We start from the raw sequence: 21,606 nt of genomic DNA on the forward strand, positions 1-21,606 counted from the left end.
GCATCAAAACTGCATAAACACAGATCCTAAGCTGTCTTTTTATACCCAGAGAGCTCTTGTTGATCCATGAGTGTGGAGGGATGATGTTGTTTTTCCTAGAACTTCTGTCTGTTCTCTTTGCCTCTGACCTGGTTCTAATCACTGTATTTAACTGAAAACGCTGAGTATTTGAGAGTATTTGAAGTGAAACTGAATGACACTTTTTAAAGTTTAATCACATATGTGATTGAAGAAGTCTGTTACTTTAATACAGAAGTGTCCCACATTGTTTCTTTAACTGTGCTCCAAACACACATTGATCTGTGTCCTGAATTGTCCTGGTCTGCCGCTGCGAGAGCATGCACATTGGCCTTATTGTCTTCTGTCACTTTGTCTTTGCCGAGACACGGAGCATGTGGTCAGTGGGTGAGTGACAGAGGAAATGGGGAGGGAGCAAAGTGCTGCTTATGGAATACATGTTTAGTGCCTTCACTCAGCAAAAGTTGTGAAACTTCATAATGTCCTAACAATAGCGTGACAAGTGGTAAACCGCTCTACTGTAAGACAGACGTCTGCTACACCATGGATGAGTCATACTGCTGATTTGTGACTTCTATGCAAAAAAAGGGAAGCGACTGCTGAACTATAAAAAAGGTAGGAAATGTTTTGTGTTAAATTTGATTTTGTCAAAATGTGATGAAGAAATGTTTTTTGTGAAACTTAATTTGGTAATCTGCAAGATCAAGTTGTGAACACCGTATCCTGTGAAGTATTCTTCCTGCATTCCTTAAGAGAAGCAGAGGTGTGTTCAGGCCTGTTGTGTCAATAAGGAAGTAGCTGTGACAGGTCCAGGAGGGCGGTCGGGGGTGTGGCCTCTCAATAACAGCAACATTATATGCAGGTAGGCAGAGTAAGACCTGATAAGAACACTGCTCTGTTACAGTCACTGCCTGCACTCGGACAATGGTACAAACACTCCTTCTGTGGGTCCTCATGCTAGATGCATCACTAAACCTGGCAGGTAAGTCATGGAAGTGTTTACCTTCTCTTATCATAGACACTTATGGTGAGCTTAACACTTATATAAGTTAAGCTCAGTCAGATCTTTTTACTGGAGGGTTTCTGTTCCTGAAAATCCTGACCTGTGCTCCAATACATTGTTACTCACTGTTTTCTTATTAACGGAGTTTGGCTGTTCTAAAACAAACATCCTCCCTAATTAGCATATTTAATAGTGTGCTGACTGCCTGAGGGTAAGACTTCCTCAAGCTGAGACAGAAACATGGACCTGCTCACAGCCACAGCTCTGGTGTTAAGACATTCCTAATTTCAGAAAACTACATTATCACTGCTTTGTGAGGCAAACAAAAGGTGGTTACTTCAATTGACTCAAGTCTCTATGAATCATAGTTAGGTGTCACGTAGCAGTATCTCAGGGTGCTTTTTTCAGTTTGATCCAAAATCCAGCTCACACAGTGTGTCACAACATCAGCACTGTGTTGGAAATCTTTACACACAGCCATAAAGCTAGTGTCTCATGTGCAGAGCCAGGTTGTGTCCTGTTCATCATTTTACAGATAAACAAGTTTTTGCAAGTTGAAGTGAAAACTTCTCTTGAACTAACTGTTTTTTTTCCTTGTGTGTTTTTGAACTACACAAGGAAGTACCCTATTTCCTTATTAGTGAAACCTTTAGGACAAGATGCTCCATGTTTGTCATTTGAGAACAGGATGCTGCTGCTCTTCTGATATAGACTAAATAAAGACTTTATTCTTTAAAGACTTTAAGGGTTCTCCTTTCATAATTTTCTAGTTTCATCATTTTTGCGCAGGCTGGTCTCGAACTTTACTTTACGAGTTTAATCTCGTAAATTTACAACTTTAATCTCGAAATTAAAAAAAAAATATATATATGTGGCCCTAATCCTCTGTCGTACACACGTTAAGGTGAGGTTTAAGATGTAGATAAACACAGGTCAGGATAATATTTACAACATTTTAAATAAGGACACAAAATATTGGGAGAATTCCTTTAGTCTTATAGTTTATTAGGAGAGGTAATATGAGACTATGTTGGATGGAGTTGCAACCAAAATAGTTTATTCAAAAGTTGATTTATTTTTTTTAGACAGTCTTCAAGTAGTAGGTTCATGTCTACACTAACTCAGATGATGGTTAAAAAACACATCTAAACTACAATAGACTAACAATGTTTTCCCCACAGAAAGCCATGATCATGTTTTTGAAGAGGGGAAAGACTATGAGGTGGTCCGACCTGTAAGAATGCACACAATAAGAAAAAGACATATAGAGGTAAATGTGTGTGTTACTGTCAGTGTCCTCTGTGCAGTTATCAACATTCATGCTACTTGTTTTTATTAAGTTAGACTAAACTGAGAGCACAATTTCAATTTTATTTCTTGGCAGAATCTCCGGCCTGAAACAGTTCAGTATGGAATCACTTTGGGAGGAAGAGACATTGAAATACAGCTAGCAAAAAACAAGTAAGTTTAAACTTCACTTTAATAATGCCGCTGCTTTATGGTCAAACCATTCCTCCAAAATAAACAAATGTGAAATAAAATCTTTTTGGTTCACTTCCTCTTGATGGCTTACATAAAGCCGTTGTTAACATGACTGTAATGGGTGACTGTTCAAGTAATTGTTTTCTATTGATTGTCCATATTTTCACAACCTCTGAATAAGATTTTTGATTTTACACATAAAAAAACAAAAACATTTTGAAACAGTGAATAAAATGTAGAGCACAGGAAGTGAATCACATTTCACACATGATGTAACATTACATTATAGGCTATTTTGTTTTGTATCTATGAATCATTAGTGAATTACTTACCAAAGACTACACTGAGACTTACTACCAAGAAGATGGGACCCAAGTCACCACAACCCCCAAAGACATTGTAAGTGTTTGCAGTCACGTTTTGTCCCAGTTTTCATTTCCTTGTACATGACTTAATGCTTCTTAGATCACGTGTCTAAGAAATAGTTTTAGACCTTGCAACAATTCTGTGATAGAAATAAACAAATTGAATATAGTTTGGATTTTTAACTGTTCATAACCCGTCATCATCTTTATGTCTATATCAGGATCATTGCTATTACCATGGGAAGATTTTGCATGACAGTAAATCATCAGTTAGCATCAGCACTTGTGATGGACTTAGGTAAGCACTCCAAACCTTAAACTTCATCTTTAAACTGTCCAAAGTTCATGAAAATAAGTTTCTTGCAATCCCTTTCCCCCCTGGTCCGGCCTGATTACCTTGACCAGATGTGTGAACATTGATAATCCCCCCCAGTGTTCAGGGCTCCCAGGCTGGACAGAATCAACTAATGCTAGTGCTAGCTGCACAGCTAACTAAGCTAAGAGTAGCTAAATTTAGCTGCATTGGCTCCTTTATCAGAAACCATTTCCTTTAAAAGTAGGGAACAGTTTTACCAAAAACTAAGAATAAAGATGTGGTGCTTTTTAAACATAAATCTCATAAAGATTGGCTTTAGTACACTGGCAGTGAGGCCTGGCCCCAGTCTGTCCCTGTGGCAGTTGTTTTTGTTGTTGTTGGTCGCTCTGTCATCCATCCCTTCTACAATTCTACATTTCACTTAGCAGACGCTTTTATCCAAAGCGACGTACATCAGAGAGTAAGTACAACACAAGCAAGGATCTAGAAAAAAGGGAACAATGTGAGTAAGAGCAAACAATCAGCTTTGAGTCTGATTGGACACACAGGTGCTGACAGGAAGTGACCAGAGGCAAAGCACAACATTGAGGGCAGTTCTTGAGAACTCTAATCAGTATAGAAATCATCTTATAAGTCGTCGTTATCAAACAAAAACCATCATCATTACCATCATCATCATCATCATCAATAATATGGAGACCATCATCATTAAGTTAGTAGGTATTCATGAAAGGCCTTTCATGAAGGGCCTTTAGCTTTTTCTTAAAGGTGCAGAGGGACTCTGCAGATCGAATGGTGTTTCTTGCCTTGCATTATTCCCTATTATTTTTTGACTGATTTACCTGTGTGTGTTGCTATTAGCAAGCTTAGGCCCCGGCCTTCACCTGCCATCCGGCTTAACATGAACCTGACCCACATGCCTCTCTCTACGGGGTGGGGGGCTACAGGGCGTCGACCATCCTCTTTATTGTCGCATGGAGGACTGGGACAGTGCCATGGGGAGTGAAAAACCAGGGTGGTGGTTCCCTTTTTTTTTTTTTTTAAAGGAAGGGTGTGCTCCAAGTGTTATTACACTTCTCAGCCTCCCAGGGAAAGTTTATTCTAGGGTGCTGAAAAGAGGCTCCAACCAAATGTTGAACTTCGGATACAGGAGGAACCGTGCAGATTCCATCCTGGCCTCAAAATCTTACTTCTGCTTTTTGCAGATGATTTAATTTAACTGGCTTCCTCATGCTGGGACCTCCAGCAGTTATTGGGGAGTTTTGCAGCCTCTGCGGCAAAACGGTGGATTGTTCAATCCGGATAAGGAGAGAGTCCCAAAGTGAAGGACTTTAAGTATGTCAGGGTCTTGTTTATGAGTGAGGGTAAAATGGACCATGAGATCCTCCCTTTTGAGGTTTTCTGGGCACGCCCAACCGGGAGGAGAGGCTGAGGTAGACCCAGAGCTCACTGGAGGGATTATATATCCCGTCTAGGCTGGGAATGCCTCAGAATCCCCCAGGAGGAGCTAGAAAACATTTTCGGGGAGAGGGAAGTCTGCTTAGTCTGTTGACACCACGACCCAACCTCGGATTAGCGGAACAAAACGGATGGACTTCTTTCTGCTTATAAATAAAATTGGACTTTGTTATCCAGAGTTTGTAATGTTATTTGATGCAGCAGTCTGCGACAGAAATAGCAGAAAATAACAAGACAGCATTAAAACAGCAACGTAATAAAGTCCAGAAAAAGAAATGGGGAGTTCATCACTTGGAGCAAAAAAATCTTGCAAGGTATTGTAAATATACAAAAATTATTAATATAGGCTACAGTAGATTTCAAACTGGAACCACTTTATCTTAAGAATGAGAAATCTATGGTAGTTAGTCCAGCTGATAGGCTGCTCTTTTTAAAAAATGTATATTTGTGTGTAGAATTATCTTTTGGTGCTGGTCTCTAAAATGTGACCCAATCAAGACATTTTATTCTGCCTATGTCTGTTGAACTAAAATACTAACTGGCTGATAATGGTTTAGGGGTTACTTTAGGACTTCTGAACAGAGGTACCTGATTGAGCCACTCTCTGGTAGCGATGAGGGAGATCACGCAGTGATGACATTAAACGACAAGAACTTCACCCCTTCAGTGTGTGGTGTCACCAACACCAGTTGGAGTGACGACTTTGAACCCCCAACAAGCCGCAGCCGATCCAGATCAGGGGTAAGCTTTCATAACACCTTTCACCTTTAAGGATAACGGGCTAGGTATGATATAATGTTTGTTTTAAAGGAGAATGCCAAAATGTAATTTATTACACTGTAAAACAAATATAAAAATAGCCAAAACACATTACACATATGGAATTTAAAAAAAGGAGAATGATTTTGTTTTCCAGGGTATTACTATAGTTCAGCAACAGAAATACATCGAGCTTTACCTTGTTGCTGATAACCGTGAGGTAAGATATGGACATGGACATTTTCTGTGAAAACCAGACCGTTTTCTTTAACATAATTACCTTTTTTTAGTTTCTCAAGATGAAGAAAGATCAGACAGCGCTGAGGAAGAGGATGTTTGAAATTGTCAACTTTGTAAATCTCGTAAGTCGGTGTTTCTGTTTTTTATTGGCAAATGTAAGGTACAGTTCTGAGACTCTTTTGTTAATTACATAATTTTTTTAATCTTTTTGGCAACATCTCTATTTGCAGCAATAGATTCCAGATCTTTGTCATGCTGGTTTTGCTTGCAGGTATACAAGCCCCTGAGGACCTTTATTGCTCTGGTTGGATTAGAGATCTGGTCCAGAAGTGACCTCATTTCTGTGACCCCCCCAGCTGGGGCCAACCTGGGTGCTTTCATGAAGTGGAGAAACTCTGAACTAATCAAAAGAAAAAAACACGACATGGCACATCTGATCAGGTCTCAAACTCTCAATACGTTTAAGCTCAAAATGATAAATTATGAAAGGTCATTCAAATGATTAATCAAAACCCTTAAAGTGTATTTTCTAGACTTATGTTGCTTACTGCACTGACTCACAGTTTCCCTCATTTACTGCTGTATTATCTGGGATTGTTGGCATGGTGTCATGCTTCATCAAATCACATAAAAACTAATGTTATAAAATCCAAAATTTACATTCCAGTGTTGTTATAGAGGAATCAGCAAGCTGTATTTTACATTCAGTTATCAAGTTTACTTACTTATAGGACTCTAGTAAAATTCTTTAGTTTTAATGCAGTAAGGAAAAATAATCACAACTGCTGATGCTTTTGAACAATTGATGCATGTGTTTAAAAGTGTCTCATATGGTCATTCCTTTCTTTTCAGTGGTATTGACTTTGAAGGAGCAACTGTTGGTCTGGCTTATGTTGGGACACTGTGCTCAGGTCACGCTGTTGGAGTAGTACAGGTATGTTAAGACAGGAAGTCTCTTGTGATATCACTTGGACCATGTTCACTTTGAAATATCTCAAGTGACAAATTGTGATCTGGGGTTGTACATGCAAACTAAACAGAAGCCTACATCACATTCATTTTGAAAGATATGAATTCATTGGAGACGAGAGAGAGAGATGATGGTGAGACTCTGCATAGACAAAAAGGAGAAGGGAAACTGTGGTTAAGCACAAAACAGAGAGCTGACAAACGTTTTCATTTCTTCATTGTTGATTACGATAGATTGGTTATTAGAGAAATGTGAGAAATCCACTGTTGGCTGCAGGGTTAGGGTTTTCTTTTGAGTGACAGGCACACAGATCAGGTCATGTAAAATGTTCATGGCACATCATCCATTTGTTTTAGTGTATACAGGCAAACTCGTGTAGAAGTGAACAAAGAAGAGCCTTTACATAGGGACTTTTTAGTCTTTACAACACGATACCATACACTGCTTTAAACACGATTCATACACAACCAAACTGGGGGTTCTGTATCAGACACTTTGGATTGGATGAGATGGATACCAGATGTATCTTCTGAGAGGAGTTGTCCAGTTCAATTTGTAGGAGTTCTTCCCAATGTTCTATACTCAACAGAGTCAAATACAAATTAAAAGCAAGTGATGTTAACATGACATCTTGAACAAGAGCATGTAATAAATGTCTTTGTTAGCATTCAGCTCAGAGCACCACTGAGCCCAAGGAAAGCTTCTTTGAGCCAATGAAATGGTTGTAAAGTGGTTATTTTATTTGTAATGTTACTAGGCGGTTTAAGTTTCAGTGCAAAAAGGAAATAAAATACGTTTCTCTGAAGTAACAGTATGTTAATCTCCGTTCTTTTCAAACATAGTGGTCTTCACATTCTGAACCTGGCTGAAGGGAAGGAGGTTATTTTGTGGAATAATGAAACTGATATTTTGTTTTCTAGTTGCATGTGTAAACAATAAGCCTGATTAAATTTAGAGAGTCATCTTTAAAATAACTGGTTGTTTCCTCTCAGGATCACAATGACCGGACAATTGCAGTGGGAGCAACTCTGGCTCACGAGATGGGCCACAACCTGGGCATGGACCACGATGACTCTAGTGCCTGTGCTTGTTCTGGGGACAGCTGCATCATGGCTGCAGCACTCAGGTAAAGAATGACAAGAAACCTGTCAGAAGGTTTTTATGTTTTGTCTAAATGCTCAAACTGATATTTCTTTAAATATCTCAGAGGATGAAATTCTAAAAGACGTGATTCTAGTTTGTCTGCACACAGAAGCACAAATACCAGATTATTGTCAGGGTCAGGTGACTCTTCCCATTTAGAATTCTGTTTTACAACTATATTCAAAAAGTCACACATGACATTGGGCATATTCTTACTTATTCTTACTCTGCGAACAAAAATAAAACTTCCTCAGACCATGCGTACACACAAATGATTGACCAGCTTTCTCAGAAAATGTAAACATAACTCTTTTAACTAAATGCACAACATTAAAAATACATTTAGTAAATAAATAAATATATTTTAAATAAATGTTGAAAAGACAACCATTAAAAACGTGAATTAACTGATGCATTGACTAAATGTATTAAATAATCCTGAAATGTTCACCTTTTCATCCTTTAATCTAAAATCTGAAATCTAATCGTCGACCACTCCCACCGCCATGAAATATCACATCTGATACCAAAACCAGCTGATTAATCTGAGAATATTTAAGAGCATGCAGGGAACACACATGATTATAATTTACGTATAAGAAAGTGTAAAGATCAGCCTTATTGAAACAAATAGCAGCTGGTGCCTTCAGAAGAGAGCGCATCAGACCATCAAAATGCTTGAACAGTGTGGTGAATGACTGATCAGCTGATTCTGTCTGCCAATACACGTACTGCTGCAGCCTTGTAATTCACTGTAACATCATCTAAGCCCCCAGACACAACAGTCTTTTTTACCTTTTGAGGCCATCTCCTAAAAACTTCTACATGTCTCCACCTCTCCGCTCTCGTCCTGATACACCAATCGGATGTCCTTATATGGAGAGATGGGGGCGCGGTAGTATGCTGACTGCAGGTTGAGGGCACGCGCCAGTTGATTCAGAATCATTCTGATTCACTAACATACACCTGGTGGTGAGAACAAAATATGCTGGTATGCACATGTCGTGAATCTGACGGTGATTTTGCGTATGCACTTATTTAATATGCAGAGTAAGAACATTTCTACACACATATTAGTAAATGAGGCCCGATGTCTTTAGAACCCCGAACTCTGATTTGACACGTCTTTTTACAGGTAATGACAGGGAGCATATATATATATATATATATATTCTGAAGTAATGTAGATTGGTACCCTCTAACTTTCCATTAAAAGGCGGATGATGTTATAGGAGTGCAATGATAAATCATATTCTTACAGAGGACATCTTCACATGTAACAGGTGTAAATAGTAAAATGATCATTTATCTGCTTTGACGTATTGCAAGTCATGTCACACTTTCATGACTAAGCAGGAATTTTTCATGAGGAAGCCATACTTTTCCTCTCAAAGCAAATCATAATTTCTGCATTAAGATGTATTTTTCCTGTTGAAGAAACTTTGTGGCTTAAAAAGTTGACACGTTGTTTTGTTTTTTCACAGCTGGAATGTGCCCCGCTCTTTCAGTAGCTGCAGCGGCAACATGTACGAGAAATACCTGACAGGCCGCAGCCCTAGCTGCCTGCTGGACAAACCAGATTACAACCCGCTTGTGGCTCCGGCGTTCTGCGGAAACGGTTTTGTGGAGAAAGGAGAACACTGTGACTGTGGCACTGCTGAAGTAATTGCACAGAACTCACCCTGACATGTTCCACACATTCCTCTAGAGGAACTCGGGTCTGCTAAGTTGTGATTTGAACAGCAGCACCAGTTTTTTTTCTTCTTTAGCAGACCACCTTTTACTTCATTTGGAGATGCGCAGAAAGATCGTAAAACTGCTGATATTTGAAAATTAACCCGTTTTACTATCGGGTCGCTTCCTTAATAATCTGCATAATTCTGTTTCTTAATTATTGAACAAATAACCTGCAATTCAGCATGAGCATTATGTTCCTTTTACATATACATATAGTAAATGGTATACACTAGACATGAAGTGTAACAGCTCTTTACACACTGAATGTATTGATTTGATTATTTATTGAGGTATAATACTGGGATCATAGATTTACAAACAGACCGGGGGAAAAGAACTCTGTCATATTTTCTTATTTAGTGCTGAAATATTAAATCTGCATTTCTATTATTCCATTTATTTTATAAATGTTCCCACAGTAAACAAGACAATTTGTGGGAGTTTTGTCATCTATACAAAATATAAAATGTACAACTATTTATTTCTAAAAAAGTATTCAAGTGTTTGAGCCACTGTGCTAAGGAAAGATGGCCAGTGACCAAGCAACAAACATTGACACAACTTGCTGCTCAACAGGTTTTCATGATCACAAATGTTTTAGCACAACAAGGCCCACTTCTTACGTCTCTGTTTTTTTAGGAAATGACAACCTTCAGAGCAGGTACATTTTGGATGTTAAATAAGGGAACCAGATCCTCGTTTGACCCTTGTCCCTTCAGTGAAATAAAACTGAGTACTCCAAATTGTCCTCGTCCCTGGAAAGATTCAGTGGTATAAATGCATGCAACCTTCTGATTGTTTGTTCTACTTTAAGAATAAGAGTCTGGATTGTTGTTGCTGTTCAGTGCTGGCTTCCCAAGTGCTTAACGGATGTACTTCCTTTCTTTACATATAATATTTATTGAACTCATAGTTAATCCTTCCTAATAATTTCAGGCTTTATAATTGTTCTTTAGAATAGAATAGAATAGAATTACTTTATTGATCCCAAACTGGGAAATTGTGGAAGAATCGAGCCCCGACCATTCGGTTGAGAGACGGTCAACTTTGCCACTGAGCCACGGTTGCCCTTTAAAAAGAAAGTTGATCCCTTTAGTGTAAAAAATATTTATACGCATTCATAACATGAGTCGTAATGTAGTGCAGTAGAACTATAATTCCAATGACGTGCAAACCTCTGAAAATGTTCTGACCTGTTTGTGCCTCTGCTGGTATTCAATGCCACAGGCACAAAACACACATTTAGCCCTGGATGACCTCACCTTTCTGTTGTTGTTGGCAGGTTTTGAATTGAATTTCCATCATGCATCATAAGTGCTTTGTTTTAATTGCCCTTTTAATAATAGCTCATAAAACATTCAGATTTGAACAAGACAACATTCACAGAAAAGGTAGATAACAGTATCCTTACCATTTGACAATGAGGGACATGTCAAGACTTTTTTGGTAACATGACTAATTGAATCACATCTGAACCGTGTTGCAGTGGGTAGCACTGTTCACTCACAGCTAAAAGCTTCCAGGTTCAAATCCCATCATGCATACTTGTGGCGTCTGCATGTTCTCCCCATGCATGCATGAGATCCGTCTGGGTACTCAGACTTCTTCCCATATACAATGACATGCTCATTGGGTTAATTCATGACTCTCAAACTGCCTGTAGGTGTGAGTGAGTGTGAGCATGACGTTTGTCTGTCTCTGTATGCCCTGTTCTTGACTGATTGACCAGCTGAATCTGTGTTTATGTCAAAAGAAGAAAAAGCCTGATCAGTTCTGTTTTGTCCTCCTTATAGGAGTGCACCAACCCATGCTGCAATGCCACAACCTGCACCCTGTCAGAGGGTTCTCAATGTGCTGAAGGCGAGTGCTGTGAGGACTGTAAGGTGAGAGACAATCTTGAACAATGATCTTGTTTTGTGTGTTTTGCCATTAATTATTTGTAGCCTTTTGCAAATGTAGTTTTTTTCCCATTACATCCATTTTTAAAATGCAGAGGTTAAAGGAATATGAATTATTCTGCGGGGGGAAATTAAAAGTATAACAAACAGTATTTATTTTTTGTTCACTTTCATTGATTGTGTTGGACAGATCTTGCCTCAGTCCAGGGAATGTCGCAGGAAGCAGGATGACTGTGACCTGGCAGAGTACTGTGATGGGAAGAAGGCCACTTGTCCTGAAGATGTCTTTGCTGTGAATGGTCTTCCATGTGATAGAGGCCAGGGATACTGCCACAATGGCTTCTGTCCACAGAGGCCAAACCAGTGCATCAAGCTGTATGGATATGGTAAGTGTCCAGATATGTTTTATTTCATATTACTTTGTAAGGGGGAACAAAAATAATCACCATTAAACATCTTTACTTCAAATCTCTGTACATATAATTCTGTCATCAGGTGCTACAGAAGCCATTCAAACCTGCTATGACCAGAACAAAAGAGGAATCTACTACGGCTTCTGCAGACGTCCCTCTAAGGACCAGTACATACCCTGCCAGAAAGGGTAAGCGTGTTAAGTTCCCTTGAAACAAACTAAAACCCTTGTGCAGATCTTTTGGGCATGTGTGAATACAAACCATTGAACTCGGGTCACAGCAAATAGCCGAACAGAGACCCAGACGAAGAGGGGGTCTAGGTTCGATTCCAAACGAACCCTGGTACGGACCTCAGTCCGACCCAGTTCTAAAAATCTGACGCCTTTTTGGACGTAACAGGCTCCCGTTGCATTATGGGAAATAATTGTTTGGTTAGCAGCTCAGTGTTGATGTTTGCTTCTGCACAAAAGGCTTGCTGTTAGCGTGCAATAGTAGGTGATCATCAGAGCTCTCCATCGCAGCCTTCTTTTAGCACGTCTTCGTCGTTGCAACATGATAAGTATCGCTCCATAAAATAAAAGTATCAAACAAAATGTTCTGCTAACGTTTGGAACTGAACCAAATCAATTCCAGGACAACGAGTGCAGCACGCTCCATGATTGTTTATTTTGTGATTATCGCTTTACCCCCCCCCCCCCCCCCCCCCCCCCAGACCTTTTGGTTCAATGATTGATCTTTGCACTTATGTGGTTTTGTTTAAAAATTCTGGTCCTCTTGCGGAAAGTGCAACATGAAAACGAACCGCACAGAAACACTGCATTTGGTCCGGACCAAAGAAAGTGAACTAAAGCAGCGGTCCCCAACCTTTTTTGCGCCACGGACCGGTTTAATGTTAGACAATATTTTCACGGACCGGCCTGGTGTGGCGGATAAATACACAAAATAAAATGATACGACCGGCATAAAAACTGTGGTATTTTCTAAATATAATAATAAACGTGAATCCACTGTGTACTCTTAGGCAACTTTATTAGCGGCGCCCTCGTAACATCGCGCCAACAACATAACATGAGTAACATCCTCTCTGCCCCCTTACACTCTCTGGTCGCTATGGTAACGTTTAAACATGCCTTCAAAATAAGACACAACACAAAAACAAATATAAAGTGCATGAAAAATACAACTCACCATATCGCTAAATCAGTGGGAGCCCTGAGCTTGTTTCTCTGCAACGAGACGGTCCCAACTAGGAGTAATGGGAGACAATGACACCCGAAGTGTGTTGCTTATGTCCAGTCTACTCCGTAATTTTGTTTTGGTTGCTGTCACTGCAGAAAATCACGCTTCACAGAAATAGGATGTCGGAAATGGCAACAGGGTTTTCAGTGCTGTTGTGGCGATCTCAGGGTATTCTGCTGTGACTTTAATCCAGAACACCGGCAGAGTTGTTGTTTCAAACATACTTTTAAGGCCGCCGTCATTTGCGATCTCCAGCAGTTGATCTTCTTCTTGCATAGACATGCTGGATTCCCCTGGTTTGTTGACAAATGGGTCGCGGATCCATTCCTCGGCAGTTCGTGGGTCTTTTGTGGTTGGGAAGTAGCGCTCAAACTCGTTTAAAAGCAAAGACAGGTGATCGTGCACCAGCTGGGTGAATGAAGGCTCGGACTCAGTCTCTTCCAAAATCCCCGCGAATGTTTGAAACATGTCAAATATACCTCTGTTCACGCGCCGTCCCCACAAATCCAGTTTGGCTTTAAATGCAGCTACTTTATCTGCCAACTTGAAGACAGTTGTCATTTTCCCCTGAAGTGACCGATTGAGTTCATTGAGCAGGTTGAATATGTCGCACAAGTAAGCAAGTTTTGCGACCCATTCCTCGTCACTGAAATGTGCTGCCAGCGGTGACTTTTTTTCTAAGAGAAATCTCTGCAGCGGCTCTCGTAATTCAAACACTCTGGCCAGCGATCTCCCTCGGGATAACCATCTTATTTCTGTGTGTAAGAGAAGGTGTCTGTACTCCGCGTCCATCTCCTCAAAAAGCTGCTCAAACAGGCGCGAGTTAAGGGCGTGTGCTTTGATGTGGTTAATAACTTTAACCACATCATTCAATTTTTCGGTGGTATTTTTCGGCTAGCCAGCATTTCCCTGTGAATGATACAATACGTAGACTCACATTCAGGTGCAACCTCCTTAATCCGAGTAGTTAAACCAGACAGCCGTCCGGTCATGGCAGCAGCTCCGTCTGTGCATATGCCGACACAAAAGGACCATTTCAGTTTTCCTGATATATAATCATCCAGCGACTTGAATAGTTCTGTGGCTGTGGTTTTGGTTGGCAACGATAGTGCACATAACATATCCTCATGCACATCCTCCTGATAAAGATATTGCACATAAACAAGTAGTATTGCCTTGTTGTCAATATCTGTAGACTCGTCAACCTGGAGTGCGTACCACGGTGATGTATTAATCCTCTCCAACAATTGTGTCTCAATGTCCTCTGCTATTTCCTCAATGCGGCGAGTGATGGTGCTAGCCGAAAGAGGCACCTATGCTATCTTTTTAACCGCAGCCTCTCCTAGAAGTTCACGGCAAATGTCTTTAGTGGCGGGCAGGATCAATTCTTCACCAATGGTGAATGGCTTCTTAACCTTAGCAATACGATTAGCCACCAAGTATGATGCTCTCATTGCACTCACATTTGTTGATGTGGTGGCCCTCAGTAATTGCTTCTGTCCTTCTTGTTCATGCTTTTTTCTTTCAAAATACTCCGAAGGCTTGTCTTTTAATGCAGGGTGCTTGGTCTCCAAGTGGCGAAGCAGTTTTGAAGGCTTCATTGCCTCATTAGAGAGCCATTCGCCGCATATTATGCAGAGCGGGCTTGGTGTGCGGGAATCACCTGTCACGATAAATCCATATTTTAAGTAGGACTCCTGGTATTGTCTGTTAAATGCAGCTTTCTTTTTCTTGGAAGTCGTAGGCTCTTCTTCCGTCTCCTCACTGGGCCTTTTCCCCTTCGCAAAGAAACTTTCCAAAGACGTTTGTTTTATACTCATTTTGCTAGCTTGTGGGCGACAAGAGTGCGTCATAGACGGATGTAACAGAGGGAATCCGGTCATTTTTCAAAATAAAACATCGTTCATCGTTTAATAAATAAAACGGAAATAATGTAAGTTATTTATTCTTTCTCTGCGGACTGGTACCAAATGACCCACGGACCGGTACCGGTCCGCGGCCCGGGGGTTGGGGACCGCTGAACTAAAGGACTTCCCTGATGGGAATACACCCTAACTCTCAGTGAAGTAGTTACTCTGCAACACATCCTTTTAAAATTCTGTTTATATTCAAAACATCAAAATAAAGTATTTGTGTTAAATGTTTACTGAAAGCATGTGTGTTGCTGAATAAGTTAGCTCACATATTCTTCAATCCTCTCTTTCTTTGCAGTGACGTGCTTTGTGGGAAGCTCTTCTGCCAAAATGGAAAGGGCAGTCCAAACTATGGTCGCATGGTCCGGGTTGGTTCCTGCAAAGCAGCATTCTTTGAGAACCATGAGCAGGACTATGGCCAGGTGGACACTGGGACTAAATGTGCTGATGGGAAGGTAATAACCAATGCTATCTGTTGAGAGGATCTTTTGTAAATGTGTTCATGATTAACCAGCATAAGCAGATTGGATACCAGGGTTCAATATCAACGTAAGCAATGACTTTGTAACTGCTTTGTTTTTGAAGGTGTGCAGTCAGAATCAATGTATGGATCTGGAGAGAGCCTACCTAAACACAAACTGTTCAGCAAAATGTCCAGGGAACGCTGTGAGTAACTGACATCCTGACTGAACTCATGGTTCACTTTGGTTTAGTTTATAGAAGTATGTTGTTGTTGTCACAGCTGCTCTACATCTTAAGATGCAAAAGATTTGAACATCTGTTGTGTGTAACATTCTGATTTCATCTCAGTGATGCACATGGTGCTGTTAACACAACAAACGAATGTCTTCTGTGTTTGTCAGGTGTGTAATCACAGGAGTGAGTGTCAGTGTGAGCCTGGTTGGATACCTCCACTCTGCAATTCAAAGGATGGATCTTTAAGTCCTCTCTCTACTGGTTAGACCTTTCTACTGTTGTTCATTCAAACAAACAATACACAATCATGAGTTCTTTCTGCGTTACTAATTTACACATTTGAATCACTTGTGTTGCACCACAAACAACTTGTTTTCTGATCTGTTTCTGCAGGAGCAGCTATTGCCATCACTTTGGCAGTCTTAGGGGTTATAGGCTTTGTTGTTGGTGTGGTAGGGTTCATGTGGAAAAAACGACAAAGTACCATTTTGCCAACGTAAGTATAAGTTAACTCATTTTAACAAGTCTGAAAAGCCAATTACTAAAGTCTCTCTTTTTATATAACAGAACCAAGAGGAAGACGCCAGCACTGAGCTCCCGCCTAAACAAAGAACAGGCTTCTACTCCACCGATGGTGTCACAGGTAGAGTGTTGGAAATCTACAGCTTTACAGGTTGAGTAATCATTCAATTCGTAAAACTACTTGAATTTTTAGGCTGGACGGTCAAAGCCCAGAGGGGCTCCCCCTCCACCTCCCCCAGCAGGAAACAGACCTAAGCCCCCAGGCCAGAACTACACAGCTGCACGTCAGGTAATTCTGATTTTACATACATGTTCACCTGCCACATGACATGCAGCTTATAAGCCTCTCTGAGACACCATAAAGCAAAACATATTTTATCTCATTAAATTGGACAGCTTAATTCATTTCCTAAACTATGTGATCCCCAAAAGCAAAAATATTTTGTTACATTACGTTCCCCAAGTGGGGGAACTAACAAAACACCTTTTACAAAAAGATACCACATAAGAGGGCCTCTGGTTTCTTTAAGGTAAGAGAAGAACAAAAGCCCTTCAAATCACTTATTCTATCAAAATGATAGACACACATAAAATTAGTCTCCAAAACAAAAGATAAGTAGGACTCAAAGAACAAGGGGGTAACCAAAGGAGTCACAAAATGACCAAAAGAAAAATATAGTTTCAAAACAAAGGTAAAGGTGGGTTAAGGTAAAGTGGATAGTATCCTTTTAACCTTAACCCCGGGTTAAAATAAGTTTTAATGTATGAAATTAATTGTTACTTTTAACTAAGATGTACAAAATGTTTTAAGCATACAAATGTACAACTGCACAAAGCATCCTTAAGTGAATATGTAGAATAAAAACATCATCTGGATAAAAATGTCTCTTACATGATCTGTGTCACTTTACGGTCACTGTTCATTTTCACGACTCGCTTTAAATGTTGCGGCTGCAAGGAATTGTGGGGTGGCATATCTCATCTCCTTTGGTAAAGGATGGTTCGGTGTATCTTAAGCTAAAGGAGGTTAGGAAGCATTGACCCACCTTTCCTTAGCTTTTAGAGAATTCAGACGGCTCTTATCACTTCAATGCTTCCGGGTCATTTCACTCAGTTAAAAACCTTACTCAGCAAAAAAGACAATTGAGATGCACCCTTAGAGACTTAGGAATCTATCCATAACACTTTGTACGCTGGTTTTTATAAAGGGTCAGATAGTTTTTCTTGTGACTACCCACAAACTTGGTGTCAAACATATGAATGTGTTTGAATGGATGAGTTACTTCTGATGGTCTCTTATATGAACTTCTGCAAAATTCTTTCCAGTTTAGGGGGCTTCATTTAAGCCCCTCCTTATGTCCCACCTTTGCATTTTGTATGTAATCATTGACTTTTTTCCTGATTTCAATTGTATTTCTTTAACACAAATAATGAAGTAAACAACAAAGCTGTTTCCCTTCTGGTTTCTCTTCTAGGCTCTGAGACCTGTACCACCACCAAAGGTCTGACACAGACCCACTGGTGACTAGGGAAGAAACATTTTGTTCACTGGGGGAAGTTGCTGGCAAGCCAGAAAAATCAGAGGGACATGTTTCCAAAGTTTTCCAGTCATGATTGTTTCCTCTGCCATTTCTTTACCGCCTGTGTTAAGTGACAAGAACAGTAGCAGCTACGTGCTGAGTGTGGAGGAGAAACACTGGACTTCTGTTACTTGTTACTGCACATTAAGGGTTTTTTTAAATAAAATAATTTAGCCTTTTACCCCAGCTAGGTTATACTAATATTATGTTGTTTAACTTTTACAAGAATTCTGGTGTTTAAAACATCACAGCTCTTTTGTGCATTATTGTGCCTTGTTATAGAGTTACTCAAGGCTGCCTCTGGTCACTTCCTGTCAGCACCTGTGTGTCCTATCGGTCTGATCGGACTCCAAGCTGATCGTTTGCACTGACGTTGTTTAGATCCTTGTGTTGTTCTTACTCTCGCTTCAGAAGTGTCTGCTAAATGAATTGTAGAACGCTTCTAAATGTAAAGCAAACTTGTAATGTTTGTTCCCTAAGAGGAATCATCAGTGCACTTTAGGATACTTTGAATCCTTTTTCTATTCAGTGTCCTCAAACACAGAGGAGCAGTTTGTTAGGTCCATACTAACTCTGCTGCAGATTACAAGGTCAGAACCATTTCAAGATGAGTGAAGCGAACTGTTGGGGTTGAATCAGAAAATTTTTCCTGTTATTAATGCTCATGTGTTTTATATTTCATTAATGCACACTCGTTATTTAGCTGTTGTTTATAAATTTAAGATCTCAAAATGTAAAAAAAAAAAAATGATTACATTCTTCTTGTAATGAGAGAGAGGGCTGTTTTTAGTGTTGCATATCATATGATCCTATCTGAGTATCTGATCTTTCTTTAGTGCATTAACAGCTTGCTCTCTAGCACAACCCAAGACACACTTAGGGAAAGGATCCATGCAATGTCAAAGATGTTTGGTTGAAAAGTTCTGAAAATAGAAATGCTACATGTTAGGGGATGTTAGCATAATAATTATTTCCACAACTGTACAATCCTCAAGCTGATTCATTTCTTTGTGCATGTGTTGTCATTTTGGGAGCTAGATGTGTAAATAGATCGATGAAATGTTAAAGAAGCAATCAAAATGAAAAGAGACACTGTGTTTTCATTTTATTCTTTCTTTCAAGTGCTATATCAACGTCAAAGATTTCATGGCCTTGCATGACAAAGACGGTACATTTTCCAACCCTCCACAGCTACGTTAGGATTCTTAATAACAATATTTTTTACATTCTGCAGGATATATAAACGACCTAACAAGAGGTCAGGATTGTGTATGGCTCATCCAATAAAGCCTTACCTTCAAAATTTAACAACACATTTATGAATGCAAACCCTTTAAGTATCTACTGAACACCATGTTTAACAACAACATTTTGAAAAGTTATCCAGACTAATAGTTCATACATCAAGTACCCCTGCTGACCTCTGTTCACCAAACACACAACAGTTTGTGACATGTGTGGCCAAGGTGACATGGCACATGAACGCCTCATTCAAAAAATTAAAGAGAGGAGCGAATCTCCAAGCATTTTGACAACAGAATTACAGTCTGGTGTTTCTAGGCACTAGTTGAGTTGGTTGTCCTAGGAGAAGCTGGCCTTGAAGAGCTGTGGTGTTACAAAGACCTAGAAGAGAGCGGAGCAAACTAAGCTAGTTTCTAATCCCCTTGTAGTACTAGAGTAAAAAGAGTAAACAGTCAGCCATGTTTGAGAGAGTTACTGTCGGGCCTTCATAGACAGCTGGTAGTGTGGCTACAGCACCGGTTTTATCATCACTGCCAGAGGGAAGTCCATTTAGTCTGAGTACAGCAGTGAATATTAAAGCTGTGATCTCACTATGTTTCACTCTGTAGATTCAAAATGATACGCAATCAGATACCAAGGAAAGACAGAAAGTTTAAACATAAAATGAAACTGTCATGTTACATCATCAAAGATGTCGGCAGTAGTTGGGGGTGGCAGTAGCTCAGTCTGTAGGGACTTAGGTTGGGAATCGGAGGGTCGCCGGCTTAAGTCCCGGCACGGACCAAATCCGGAAATTGGCCTGGTAGCTGGAGAGGTGCCAGTCCACCTCCTGAGCACTGCCGAGGTGCACAGCCCCACCAGCTCAGGAGCGCCCACTGTGGGCAGCCCCCTCACTCTGAGACCTCTCCATTAATGCAAATGGAAATGGAAATGGAAATGCAAATGTTTTTGCATGTTTGTGTTCATGTTCACTAGACAGAGTGTAAAAAACAAATTTCCCCTCACGGGATCAATAAAGTATAAATTATTATTATTATCATGTCATCAATCATTAGAAACACAAGTCATTGGGGGGTATTTTAAAGCCTGTTGTCTTCGTACAGAATGAAAAGTGTGTCAGTGAATATGTGCAGGGCTCAACAGAAGAGAGAAGCTCACAAGCTGTGTAATAGCTGTTTTCACACCTGCACTCCGGATAATATCTAGATATTTACAGGAGGACTTCTCCGGAGATTCTCCTGACCTAGTCGTTCACATATGCTCCTCACAGCGGGGGGCATTTTGGGATTTCAACATTTTTGTATCTTTAACACAAACATACTTCACTTATAACTCACACAGTATGTATAATCTCCAGAGCCAATCATCTCTTAAAGAATCTAGTAAGCTCCAAATGATGCTTCAGTTTCTGTGCTTCAAATATTCTGACAGTTATTTCTTCAACACATTGAACAACAATAAAAAACTGAAAGTAACTTTTAATATCCAGGGCTCCGCCTACTCAACTCAAATGTAATATTCTCCTTGTTATCTGACCGGTGTATGTGAGGACTTACATGTATGATATACATTTGACTTCAGTCAGTAAAATGTTCTCAATCCTTCAACTAGATTTAGTTTAAATGTTTGGTTTGTTCTTTTTCCCGCGCTCTTTGACCTTTTCTAAAAACCTGCTGATGCGTCTGAGTGTTCATCCTTCAGAGAGAGAGAGAGAGAGAGAGAGATAGAGACAGAGACAGAGACAGAGACAGAGGCAGGAGACGATCAGGAGCTAAGGGCTCAAAGTGGCTGTTGGTGTTTCTATCCATCAGTGCCGTTCTTGTTGGGGCTGTTTGAGTTGATTGTAGTGCCGTCTGGCTGCTGGCCGTCTTTGCGCGGCGGCATCCTCTCGTTGATCCTGTCGAGACCTCGAGCCTCCTCAAAGTTACGAATCTTCCTCGTAGGAGAGAAGCCTTGAATGGCTGAAAGGCAGAGACACAGACGATTAAAAATCATTTCCTGCAAAGTCTTCCTGTCAAGATATATTCTCTGGAGCTTTCAGCCTCAACTAGAGTCCTCGAAGGATTCTGTTTGAAAAGCTCAGAACACAGTGTTGACCTCGCACAGTGCAGATGATCAGTGAACATCCAGAAATAAACAATCAGTGTTTACCACAAGAAAAACAAATCTCACACTGAGTAGACTTACGTAGTGTCCGGAAGAGCCGAGAGCAGCAGACAGAGAAGGAGAGCAAAGAAAAAGCACAAACTCTTCAGTCATAGAAGTCGTCAACACAGAGTGCACCATGTGAGGGGAAGGTTTACATGTGCATTTAGAACTTAAACTAGCTGCTGCTGGTACTCACACAAACACATATCTGTAACAGGAAGCTTGTTTTTGAAATGTACCTTTACTTGGGTTAGGTTTAAATCTGTGCAGCAGATCAACTCTTTTTAATGTTAGAAAAATATCTGTTATAGAAAAAATTAAGAATGGTAAGAATGACCAACCAAGCAGTTAAGTCTGGTGTGATGTTGATCTTTACAAAATGTACAGACACAATGACCCTAATGACCCTTTGTAGTTCGGCTTTACTGCATCGTACACACACAGGAAACTAGTCAGGGCGCAAA

General features: G+C 40.1%; 2 protein-coding genes across 5 annotated transcripts in view; one reads left to right on the forward strand and one right to left on the reverse strand.

The window, feature by feature from the left end:
• The first annotated feature begins 442 nt into the window (after positions 1 to 442).
• On the forward strand, positions 443 to 18,842 carry adam28 (ADAM metallopeptidase domain 28). 2 transcript variants are annotated; one of them, XM_020658004.3, is made up of 23 exons: positions 443 to 633; positions 923 to 1,000; positions 2,203 to 2,291; positions 2,406 to 2,482; positions 2,824 to 2,902; positions 3,090 to 3,166; positions 5,200 to 5,383; positions 5,559 to 5,621; positions 5,692 to 5,763; positions 5,913 to 6,082; positions 6,494 to 6,575; positions 7,604 to 7,737; positions 9,239 to 9,416; positions 11,285 to 11,374; positions 11,580 to 11,775; positions 11,885 to 11,990; positions 15,253 to 15,409; positions 15,540 to 15,620; positions 15,818 to 15,911; positions 16,044 to 16,146; positions 16,218 to 16,293; positions 16,366 to 16,461; positions 17,648 to 18,842. In XM_020658004.3, the coding sequence occupies exons 2-23, from the start codon at positions 943 to 945 to the stop codon at positions 17,678 to 17,680; spliced, it is 2,295 nt and encodes a 764-aa protein (XP_020513660.1). In that variant the 5' UTR covers positions 443 to 633; positions 923 to 942; the 3' UTR covers positions 17,681 to 18,842. The 2 variants fall into 2 exon arrangements, with proteins under 2 accessions (XP_020513660.1, XP_020513659.1); XM_020658003.3 differs by lacking the exon at positions 443 to 633 and having other exon boundaries at positions 849 to 1,000.
• ppp3cca (protein phosphatase 3, catalytic subunit, gamma isozyme, a) overlaps positions 18,843 to 21,606 on the reverse strand; it is a 30,038-nt gene continuing 27,274 nt past the window's right edge. For 2 of the 3 annotated variants that reach the window (XM_020658007.3, XM_020658005.3), the window contains one exon: positions 18,843 to 20,955. In XM_020658007.3, coding sequence (XP_020513663.1) covers positions 20,795 to 20,955 — 161 coding nt within the window. In that variant the 3' untranslated portion in view covers positions 18,843 to 20,794. The remainder of the gene's footprint in view (positions 20,956 to 21,606) is intronic. The other variant, XM_020658006.3, reaches the window with a different exon arrangement.

The sequence above is a fragment of the Labrus bergylta genome, chromosome 2, assembly GCF_963930695.1.
Source record: "Labrus bergylta chromosome 2, fLabBer1.1, whole genome shotgun sequence".
NCBI classification, from domain to species: Eukaryota; Metazoa; Chordata; class Actinopteri; order Labriformes; family Labridae; genus Labrus; species Labrus bergylta.

Excerpts from the sequence above, each read along its gene's own strand:
- adam28 (XM_020658004.3), top strand. The coding sequence starts at position 943 with ATGGTACAAACACTCCTTCTGTGGGTCCTCATGCTAGATGCATCACTA. Across the intron at positions 2,292-2,405 it reads TAAGAAAAAGACATATAGAG|AATCTCCGGCCTGAAACAGT; the intron begins GTAAATGTGTGT and ends ATTTCTTGGCAG. Across the intron at positions 15,410-15,539 it reads CTAAATGTGCTGATGGGAAG|GTGTGCAGTCAGAATCAATG; the intron begins GTAATAACCAAT and ends TTGTTTTTGAAG.